The sequence below is a fragment of the Sinocyclocheilus rhinocerous genome, unplaced genomic scaffold (genome assembly GCF_001515625.1).
Source record: "Sinocyclocheilus rhinocerous isolate Xijiao unplaced genomic scaffold, SAMN03320098_v1.1 scaffold869, whole genome shotgun sequence".
NCBI lineage: Eukaryota > Metazoa > Chordata > Actinopteri > Cypriniformes > Cyprinidae > Sinocyclocheilus > Sinocyclocheilus rhinocerous.
In genome coordinates, this window is record NW_015653483.1 from 833698 (window position 1) to 845025 (window position 11328).

The 11328-nt window shown below is 38.2% G+C and overlaps 3 protein-coding genes across 5 annotated transcripts in view; 1 reads left to right on the forward strand and 2 right to left on the reverse strand.

The window, feature by feature from the left end:
• The window catches only part of LOC107716318 (regulating synaptic membrane exocytosis protein 1-like), a 79702-nt gene extending 77888 nt beyond the window's left edge, over positions 1-1814 (reverse strand). For both annotated transcript variants that reach the window (XM_016522695.1, XM_016522694.1), the window contains exon 1: positions 1760-1814. The gene's annotated coding sequence lies outside the window, so the exon portion shown is untranslated. The remainder of the gene's footprint in view (positions 1-1759) is intronic.
• LOC107716277 (regulating synaptic membrane exocytosis protein 1-like) overlaps positions 1-4190 on the reverse strand; it is a 26813-nt gene extending 22623 nt beyond the window's left edge. Inside the window, exons 1-2 of the mRNA XM_016522654.1 lie at positions 3954-4190; positions 1983-2057 (exon numbers count right to left, since the gene is read on the reverse strand). Of these exons, the coding sequence (XP_016378140.1) occupies positions 1983-2057; positions 3954-4120 (242 nt within the window). The 5' untranslated portion in view covers positions 4121-4190. The remainder of the gene's footprint in view (positions 1-1982; positions 2058-3953) is intronic.
• Positions 4191-4868: 678 nt separating this feature from the next.
• LOC107716290 (isoaspartyl peptidase/L-asparaginase-like) overlaps positions 4869-11328 on the forward strand; it is a 15509-nt gene continuing 9049 nt past the window's right edge. Inside the window, exons 1-7 of one of the 2 annotated variants that reach the window (XM_016522663.1) lie at positions 4869-4940; positions 5544-5732; positions 5833-5975; positions 6237-6391; positions 7035-7156; positions 7797-7907; positions 10616-10835. In XM_016522663.1, the coding sequence (XP_016378149.1) occupies positions 5546-5732; positions 5833-5975; positions 6237-6391; positions 7035-7156; positions 7797-7907; positions 10616-10821 (924 nt within the window). In that variant the 5' untranslated portion in view covers positions 4869-4940; positions 5544-5545 and the 3' untranslated portion in view covers positions 10822-10835. Of the gene's footprint in view, positions 4941-5543; positions 5733-5832; positions 5976-6236; positions 6392-7034; positions 7157-7796; positions 7908-10615; positions 10849-11328 lie in introns of those variants that run through there. The other variant, XM_016522662.1, reaches the window with a different exon arrangement.

Consider the following 11328-nt stretch of genomic DNA (forward strand, 5'->3'; position numbering starts at 1 on the left):
GGATTTTTATCATTATAGGGTGGTTGTGTATACACACTGCCAACACACATTTCAGTTCAAACAACTTGTAAAAGGGCATGTAGCACCCCTTTAAATAAAGACTGTAAGAGTCGTCGGAGTCATGTGACCACGATGTAGTTCGTTTATACCCTACGTTTAGCTTTTTCTTCTGGTGATTGTATTCAGGCTTCAAAATTTATAAAAGTTGTGTTCATTTGTGAAGATTATCATGATGAACAAAATGTGTAGGAATCATAAACTTCTGTTGGTCACAGAGCTTATTTTCTACATTAATCCAAAAGCCATTGGTAAAATACTTTTGGGTTTATGTCGAGGGCATCAGGGTGATGCTAACTTCTGGATTCGATTACAAAAATACATCATCACTGCAGCACTCTACTGGGGCAAGTTCTTGGTCAGGCTGATGACATCACAAGTGATCACATCCAGGGACTCCACACAGAAACAGATGTGTTTTGGCCAACTTGCCCCATAATCATAAGCCTTCCTGATCCTCTGACCCCTCCAGAGACCAGAGAAAGCAAGTGGGAGAGAGATGTTCTCTATCTGTTGATATGAACCACACCGCAGTCCTCTTATTCTTCAGCTGAGAGAACCAGGGCAATACTGGTGTGCATAAATAATTTAACATAGCATAAATATTTCTCTGTCAGCACTCTAAAGCACCACCACAGGTGCCAGGATTTGTTTTCTTGTTTTGCAGGAAAAAAAAAAAATGCGACTGTAAAAAAGATTTCGATTTACAATACAGTGCACACTCTCAGCAGCTTCAGCATGACCCCAATGGGCAATAAAAGAGAAAATCGAAAACATATAAAGCAGTCATTTAAAGTATTAAAGAATGTCACAACAGCATGCACAATAATTTCATTCTTTACAAACCCTACAGCTGCAAAAAATACCAGCATAGGGCACATCCTTGAGGTAAATATTGACCTTTCATTCACTATCATGTATGACTCTTACATTTTGAGGCAGTGTTGTCACGGCCTTATTGTCTGACATTTATAGAAACTGCAGTCATAACAGTCAGAACATAGAATGACATGGCAATGGCCATTAGAGCAGTGGTTCTCAATCGGGGGCGGGCAGAATTCCAGGGGGACTTCAATAAGTCTTAAAAGTATTTAAATTTACTTAATATAATCGTAATTATATAAAGTGAAAGTGACGTGACATGTGGCCAAGTATGGTGACCCATACTCGGAATTAGTGCTCTGCATTTACCCATCCAAAGTGCACACACACAGCAGTGAACACACACACACCGTGAACACACACCCGGAGCAGTGGGCAGCCATTTATGCTGCGGGGCCCGGGGAGCAGTTGGAGGTTCAGTGCCTTGCTCAAGGGCACCTCAGTTGTGGTATTGAGCGTGGAAGAGAGCGCTGTACATTCACTCCCCCCACCTACAATCCCTGCCGGTACGAGACTCGAACCCGCAACCTTTGGGTTATGAGTCCGACTCGCTAACCATTAGGCCACGACTTCCCCCCATATTACTCTTAAATATGTACAACACTGGATTGACATCTTATTTTTGAGTTTATTTGTATTACAATACAAGTACTAGAAGTACGGCTTAGATAGGAGGAACTTTGAATATTGTGTTGGACAAAGGGGGTGGGGCCTTGGAGACAAAAAGGTTGAGAACCACACTGCACTATAATGTTTATCATTTATTTACATCAAACTCCATTATTAACTTACTGCATGTAAACTTGACTGAGATGTTTACCTGATGTCGTTCTGCTGAGGTGGTTTCTTGTTCCCGACCAGGTTCACTGTTTTTGCTTGTAAACGGCTTAGATAGGAGGAACTTTGAATATTGTGTTGGACAAAGGGGTTGGGGCCTTGGAGACAAAAAGGTTGAGAACCACACTGCACTATAATGTTTATCATTTATTTACATCAAACTCCATTATTAACTTACTGCATGTAAACTTGACTGAGATGTTTACCTGATGTCGTTCTGCTGAGGTGGTTTCTTGTTCCCGACCAGGTTCACTGTTTTTGCTTGTATGGGCGTCTCCTCTCTAAAATGTACAAACACAATTTAGATAGTGACGGTAAATCTCTCAGAAATAAATCTTAGCTCTTTTGCATGAAAAGTTTTTTCTTTAGCTAACTTTTTCTAGTATTACCAACCTTCACCAAACATGCATTTTCATGAAATGAAAGTTGAGTTATAAAGACAAAACATCTCCTTTTGTAAACAATTCTGCAATATTATTTTTAAAGAATGGTTCATCCAAAAATAAAGATTCTGTCTGCAAAACACAAATGAAGATAAATAAAAGAGTACAAAAAAATCTTCTTTTATATTCCACAGAAGAAAGCCAGTCATACAGGTTTGGAATGACATAAGGGTGAGTAAATGATGACATAATTCTCATTTTTGGGTGAACTATGCCTTTAAGCTAGCACAGTATTGTTGTATTTCTGAATGCCTCAAAAGCATTGTGAGGTCGACCTCTAGCTTCTGCTTCAGGACAGAAGTTTCTTTGAGAGTGAGGAACTGTCCAATTCAAACATCGATCTCATGACACACACAGCCAATGAAAATGAGAGTTTATCGGCACACTAAAACAGATTAGTACACAGATTATGTGGTGATCTGTCTCTTCTCTCTAAGAGAAATACTGTGTAACTGAGACGGAATTCAGTGATCATTTGACCTGTGACCTTTAACCATTCAAAGAAAAATGTTATTCATTTTTCTTTCAGAAGAGTTTAGTGACAAAAAAAATTTATATACAAAAACTGAGAAATTAAATAAATGCATGACTATTTCCTATAAGTAATTTAGGACAAGAAGTGGTTAGGTTATCGAGTGTAGCTGCTCAGTGAACCCATTTTAGATGCATAAATCTGATTTCAAATCTCAAGGTGACCAACAACTAATGTAATATAAGCAATGATGGCTTCTAAATGGCTGGTGGACAGGAAGCCAAGAAACATCTTCACACTCTTGATAACAGCACTGATGAACCACAAATAGCCATTCAGAATAAAACTTTACAAACCATCCTTCATGTAAACTGCTGACGAGTGCCTGTCATAAAAAGATCTTTTTTTTTTTTTTACCAGTTTTCATTTGAAGTATTTGGTGCTTGTTGTAATAAGTCTTTTTTTACTGTAAAGCTCTTTGAGTTGAATACTTTTGCTATACATATAGTTCATTATGATGCTATACATATATATCATTAGGAGGATCTAAGAAAAGAAAAGAAAAGAAAAGAAAAGAAAGGAAATTGAACAGATGAGGAAAACATAAAGCTATGACTGATACTTCAAGCTGTGAGTGATGCTCACACTACAATCAGGGAAGATTTCAATGAATGGGTTAAAGATCCTGATGATCATGATGACGAGGCACGGAAATATTGTCGTGACCAGGCAGGAATCCTGACACTGGTGGTGAATAGTGTGGAAAACTTTTACTAACCTATTTAAAGAAACATTAAAAATGCAGGATGTGTCGAATAAATGAACTAATAATGTGACATGACGTGTGTGCTGCCTAAAACTAATCCATCACACTGTGAGGTGTAAAACAGCAGGATTTATTGAGTTGTAGATATTTAGCTCTTGCATGTTGACACACCCCTCTTTAACAGCTATACCTGTGACCAGTCACCTGGCCGTTCATTAGACAAGCTTGTTTCATATGGATGTGTATGAATACACAAGTGAGGCTCATCCATGACAGGTGCCCATAAGGATGGAGAAAGTGGACATACATGGCCAGACTCACCCACCCACCCACACACACACAGGAGCTCATGTGCAGGCGTACAGCTTGATGGCTTTATTAGTAGGCTATTGCAAACAGATGCACCTACAGAAACCATTACAAGCTGTTTGCCTTTTGGTCTCTAGAAGCAGCACAAATGCTACGGGCAGGCTCCCTATAAAGTGTGATGTCTTACTTGAGCATGGCCTCATCCTTTGCCTCTTCCTCCCTCTGCCGAACCATCACAGCCATGATAATTTTCTTCTCCTCCTCGGTGAGGTGACTGAGGTCCGGTAGCTCGGATATGGAGCTCTGCGCTGAGGGTGGGCGAGGGCCGCCGCGGGGCCCCACCGAGGCGGACATATTTTACCCCTGTATGATCGGTGCACAATCCCAGCTATGTAAACCGCTATTCAGGACATAGTCCGATGGCTTATCTCTGATCCGGAGGATATGTGCGAGTCGACGAGGGGGGTCTTGCGCTTGTTGATGAAGCCGCTTCGGAGCTTGGGCTCTCGGGTGGGATGACGGGAGAAAAGGCGGAGTCCGCGCGGCGCTCTGTTTTCCGAGCTCGCTGCTGCTGCTGCTGCTGATGCTGCCGCTGTCAGGGAGACGGAATAGTCAATGGGACCGCAGCCCCTCAAGCGCGCGCACGCCTACTCTAGACGACCGCGCGCACTCTCATTTTGAGAATGGGGGCTCGCTGCACGCGCGCACTGCATCCCATTTTCGCTCTCCAATCGCATCTACCAGCAGCCGACGCTCGAGATTCACCGAGCCTGACTCGCGGTTAAGATTGAGAACAGCGTGTTGCAAGTGCAAATTCAGCACACAGCAGACGAACAGATGACAGAGAATAACATCAGTGTAGGTTGCAAAATGTTTATTAGGCCACTGATATGGTGGTGAATGTTATTTCATTCATTGCCAGAAGATGACAGTTTCAAAACTTAAAAGGTAACAGAACAGCATAGAAATAAATAAATGAAATGGTAGCTGGATCTGTGCTACTATTAGAAACCAGCTGTAATCATCCAGGTGTTCTGGGATTTTTGGTTTCACTGTGCAAATGGAACCATAAACCTTGTGATAATCTTAATTGGTAAATTTACATTTGTTCCTTCGCTTTTAATGCACTTCTGCTATCTTTGATTTCATATTTCTGTAGTTAGTCGTTAATCTGGTGAGAAAGCCTTGTTAAATATCGTTTTTAATTTTATGCGTATGTGGGCAAGTGCACCTGACACAAAATTACAAAAACGCTGCATTAGATTTTGGTCATTAGCTTTCCTGATGACTCACTCATAGAGCAGTTTATTTGATGACGGGATTCGGCTGATTACAGCTTGTAAACTAAATGAGCAACGAAATTTGACATGCCATTGTAAATTAACGGACATTATAGCGGGTCACTATGCTGATATTGTAGATTGCATCTGCTGAAATACATTACCTGTAGACAGATTTATTATGATAGTAAAATTATTAAAAAACACTGATTTATACTTAGTGAATGTATAACATCTTAGGGTCTAATGGGCATAGAATTTAGCTTTATGCAACGTAAAGAATAATATTATGCGTATTTTGCAGCTGGTTTGATATATAGCTCAAAGTGATAATACGGTTTAAATTAATATGGTTAAAAAATGTATATTCAAAACAGCAGCACGATTGCGAGTGTGATATTGCTTTTATACAACAGTTAAATACACAACAAGTTTTCTCTCTCTCTCTCTCTCTCACTTTTTGTCTTCTCAATATTATTCTCAATCATTGTGGACAGCTATGCTGCCTGTAGTGGTGGTGCATGGAGGTGCTGGTCATATTCCTAAAGAAAGAGCTGAACTCTCTACTATTGGTGTAAAGGAGGCAACCAGGACTGGGTATGCCATCCTTCTGAAGGGTGGAAGCGCCATGGATGCTGTGGTTGAAGCAGTGGCCCTGATGGAGAACAACCCGAGATTCAATGCAGGTACCCATCAGTTAACTCTCATACTTTCATACTTCTTGCTTAATACCTAATACTACATCCAGGGTAAGTAGAAAACTCAGGTTATGCCCATATGTCACAGGTCAGGGGTCAGTGCTTAATGTGAAGGGGGAGGTGGAGATGGATGCAATGGTCATGGACGGCAGGAGTCTAGATAGTGGGGCTGTTTCAGCGGTCAGAGGAATTGCTAACCCCGTGCAACTGGCCAGGCTTGTCATGGAGAAGGTATTATTGTAAATTGCACAACATCTTCCCAAATACTGTATATAACCACCATGGGAGATTTAGTTTTGAGTAATCTACAGTTACCAAAATTAAAAACAAAAAGTGTTAATAGTAGGAATACTAGACTATATGATATCAGATGCTTTTTGAATACATTGAATGCAATCATTAGATAATTTCACTACAGTTTGCATTTAAAATAATCATAAATAATAAATAATAATAGTAGTAATGTGAATGATGTCTGTCCTCTCTCTGGAGACCAAACACTTGTGTCTGACAGCTGAAGGGGCCTCTAAGTTTGCCAGAAGCATGGGTGTACCGGAAGTGCCTGAGGAGTCATTGATCACAGACTATGCCAAGATGCGCTGGAAGAAGAACCTGGAGCCAGATGCCAACCCTGTGGAATGCCAAATGTAAAGCTTTTATGTAATGAAAACTGGTACAAAGTGCTGACATAAATGTTTTTGGCATAAGATGTCTAATGTCTAAAACTTCTACTAAGAAGAAAGAGTTGCAGTAATAGTTAAAGGGATAGTTCACCCAAAAATGAAAAGTACCTATATGACTTTCTTCTCTGAAACTCATAGATTCTAAATACACTACTGATAAAAACTTTGGAATAATTAAGTTTTTTATGTATGTATGTATGTTTTTATTTATTTATTTTTTGAAAGAAGCCTCTTATGCTCACCAAAGTTACATTTATTTTAAACAGTAAAAACAGTGAAATATTATTACAATTTAAACTGTTTATATATATATAGAGAGAGAGAGAGAGAGATTTTTAAATGTAATTTTTTCCTGTAATGGCAAAGCTGAATCTTGTTTGTTTATTTATTTATTTAGGCATACACAATGAAAGGGTCCATTTTTGTGAACTGTATATCTGAAATATGCTTTGTGTTGTCCAATTATGTGCATTCATTTTAAATGTAAAGAAATTGCAACACATGCCGTGTTTCTATGTTTATCTAATTTCTTTCTTTCTGATGAACTAGCTACCAGAATAAGTAAGACATTTTGTTTGTAAAGCCATTTTGTATGCATGCGTTTCAGGGGCAAGATGGGAACAGTCGGTGCAGTAGCTGTGGACAAAGACGGGAGCATTGCTTGTGCCACATCCAGTGGTGGAATGATAAATAAAATGGAGGGTCGTGTGGGAGACACGCTGTGTGTTGGTAAATCCAAACCTGCTGCTTTGTAATGTATGTTAGGGGCCTTGATCTGATTTGCACTACAGACCTTCAGTGTTAACACTTTTGAGAGAAATCCGCCTACACATGGCTTTACTTATAGCTGTTTCTGTGAATTAAACTGAAATAGAAGAAAGTATTTTAACACTAAATTTTAACCTTTAATTTGACTAAAAAACACCTAAGCAGCTGATATGACAGGGATTGAACTCTGACCTTACATGCAAGAATGTGTATAATTTTCAGCTGCTCATGAGAGCTTGTTGCCTGCTGAGTTAATATTCAAACCACTGATCTGATCCCCAGCTCAGCACACCACACCACATCACCCTCCACATACACATTCTTTCAGGACACATTTTAACATGTGGGAATCACGCATACACACTAGTTAACGATAGAAACAGAGCTGGGTAAACAGACTCTGCTGGTATTGTCTGATTTAGAAAGTGAGTAAATAAAAAGTGTAAAAAGACAGCTGCTTTATTCTCCCTTACGCAGTGAAAATTGTCAGGGTTTGCCTCAAACAGGTGGAAGTTCATCTGGAGCAAAAGGTTTGCTGAGTGTGAGTGTGTGTATAGGAAAGATCTCACTCTGGATTTGTGTTTTTTCGTCTGATTCTCAGGATGTGGGGGCTATGCAGATAACAATATTGGGGCAGTCTCACCCACAGGCCATGGGGAAGCCATCATGAAAGTCACGCTGTCTAGACTCATTCTCTTCCACATGGAGCAAGGCATGTGTTACAATATCAGTACAACTTATTCAGCATAACAACAAACAAAGCTTTGAGGTCTTTTTCTTATTTTTTATTTTTTTTAAGTGAATACTATATTTATTTTACTATACAGAATATTTATTTAAACCGTGAATAATATACTTTATTATTAGGCTTTTTACTCTCTGTAATACTTGATTCTGGTCAGCTGTATTTAGCAGTTGTATTATTTTTTTTTTATATATAATATGATACTTTTAAACTGCAAGGACCTAAAAATTGATCAAAAGAGACAGTAAAGACACTTACAATGCTACAAAAAATTATATTTTAAATAAATGCTGTTCTTTTGAACTTTCTATTCATCAAAGAATCCTGAAAAAATTTATCACAGACTCTGCTAAAAATTTCAGCTTTGTCATTACAGGAATAAATTATATTAAAAAATATATTCAAATAGAAAACAACTATTTTAAATTGGAATAATACAATTGGAATAATACTTCACAATACTGCTGTTTTTACTCTGTTTTTGATCAAATAAATGTATCCTTGGTAAGCATAAGAGACCGACCCAAACTTTTGAATTTGTGTATTTCATCATTGTCTAGCAATAGTGAAATACATTTCATGTCTCCCGTATATTACTTCTCCTTTTCCTACTAACACAAGTTATTATATCTGTTTCTCAAAACAAGTCACTACCAGAAGTAGTAAAAATAATATTGGAGGACTTTGGTATTAATTTTAATATACAGTACATGGTGAGCAAGGAATAAAAACATTGCTCGGAATAACTAGGAAGTTGTAAGAGACAACTAGATTTGGATTGAAACCAAAACATGTTAGATTGTAATTAAAAATTTTAAATTAAAACTAATTAAAACTAGTTCCTAGAAAAAGTAACTGGAACTATTGATTAAACATTTAAAACTGAGCACTATTGCAAGAGCTTTGAATCATGATGGGATAAAAATGAAGCTGTCTGAGTTTATGTTGTGATAGTGCCCTTTCTATAGTACATTATCATTTTATATAAAGAAAAGTTAATCTGACCATATGACCATATGATATCTCTCTTCTTGTGTACTGTGCATTTGTAATCGGTAGTTTTATTATTACTGCATGCCATCTATAAATGTCACATCTTGGACCATAAATCAGTCTGCATTGTAATACTGATTTAAAAGCAACAGGTATATTGACATGAGCTCATATGAACGGTTCGTATGTGTTCATGATTAGCTGTGTGACCAATTCCTGGCAGCATTTTAGTGAATAAATAGCTTGTATTACTGCAGCTACACATTAACTGGAGATCTAGAGCCTCATTAAGATGCTTGACCTCAAGTCTGTTTAGGTAAACATTGCTCACTTCATGGGACTGAGTAAAAACAACTTTAGTCAGTCTCATACAATGCGTTACGTAAAACCACCTGTCTGAACAGTACAGCGCAGATTATCCTGCCTGCACATCCTCAGAAGGACATTTCATGTAACATGGTCTCTCATTACCCAGCCAGTATGTTGTGTAATGTGAGTTAGCCTTTGTTTTCTGTTGAGGTGATCTGTGTGTCTGCTTTTGCCTTGTGTGTGTGGAAACACAACAGGAAAATATGTTTTTGCTGAAGCAGCAGAGGTCAACTCGGATCTATGTGTGTTGATATGGGCAGGGTGTTGATAAGATTTATTTGGTTTCACCTTTCAATCCTTATGAACCACATAATTTAAAGGAATAATTCAACCAAAAATTAAAATTTGCCTAAACTTTACTCACCCTCAGGCCATCCAAGAAGTAGATGAGCTTGTTTCTTCATTGAAACAAATTTTAAGGAATTTAGCATTACATCACATGCTCATCACTGGATCCTCTGCAGTGAATGGGTGCCGTCAAAATGAGAGCTCAAACAACTGATAAAAACATCACAGTAATCCACAAGTAATCCACACAACTCCAGTCCATCAATTAACATCTTGTGAAGCGAACATCTGTGTGCTTGTAATAAACAAATCAATCATTAAGACATTTTAAACTTCCAACTGTTGCTTCCAGCGAAAATACATCCTCTATCCATAATATTGCTTTCGTCTCGTCTGAATCAGAAGAAAAATATGCTCAGATTAAGCACCATTTACAAGTGAAAACAGTCCAAAACCGTTCTACACAAATATGTTGGTGGATTTTGATGTAAGAGGACAACAGGGCATTGACTTTTTGAAGCGTTATTATGGACTCGTATTTTGGCCAGAAGCGACAGTTTAAAGTCAAAATGCTTTAATGATAGATATGTTGCTTACAAACACGTGGCTTTTTGCTTCAAAATACATTGATGGGCTGGAGTTGTATGGATTGCTTGTGGATTATTGTGATGTTTTTATCAGCTGTTTAAACTCTCATTCTGACGGCACCCATTCACTGCAAGTGATGCAAGTGATGATTTCTCCAAATCTGTTCTGATGAAGAAACAAATTCCTTCTTGTATAGCCTTGTATAGTATAGGTGAGTAAATTTTCAGCAAATTACCATTTTTAGAGTGAACTATTCCTTTAAACCATTTGCTTCCTTATCATGCATTACATGGTCACATACATCTGGCATAGAGATCTGTAATGATAATACCATGTACTAGCTTGTTAATATTGTTAGTCAACTGTATTTTGTTTTATATTAGTAAATCACTTACTTGCATGATTCAGTTAAGTGTGTGTTCTTCTTTATTCTATAGGCAAGACCCCAGAGGAAGCTAGTGACCTGGCTCTTACTTATATGAAGGAGCGGGTGGATGGTCTTGGCGGGGTTGTGGTGGTAGATCCAAAAGGGCAGCTCGGTTCAGCAGTTTACAGATGTCATGGGCCGCTGCACAGCAAGGCAAACTCCACTTTGGGCTGTACCGTGGTGAACACGTTGTTGAGCCTGTACAAGAGCGTATAATGAACATTTTATACATATATATATATATATATATATATATATATATATACACACACACACTCTCAGACACATTTTTGGTTGATTATATTTTTACAATAAGTATTGAATACAAAAGCAAATATGCATGCATGCAAATCAATGTTTGTGTAAAATACATACATGCCTCATGGCAGTGATTAAGCATTATTATGCATTTTGAAGTTGATCGTCTCTACATACAACAGTAAAGCTATGTAAGTCTTACATTGATTGATTGACAAAATAACAAATAACTACTATAACACTCCTTTTTGAGGGTTGTGTAACTCGGTGTTTCCCAACCGGAGTGCCGCGGCACCCTGGGGTGCCGTCTGTCGAGAGCAGGGGTGCCGTGTAAAAAATCCTTTTTTAATATTTTTAAATTGCTAAAATTTTCAAAAAAGCATATCCCGCTCTATTGCTCCGCTCAGCTCCACTCATATACCGTTCATGCTCATCGGAACAGCAAAGTCCACTCAGTCCACTCAA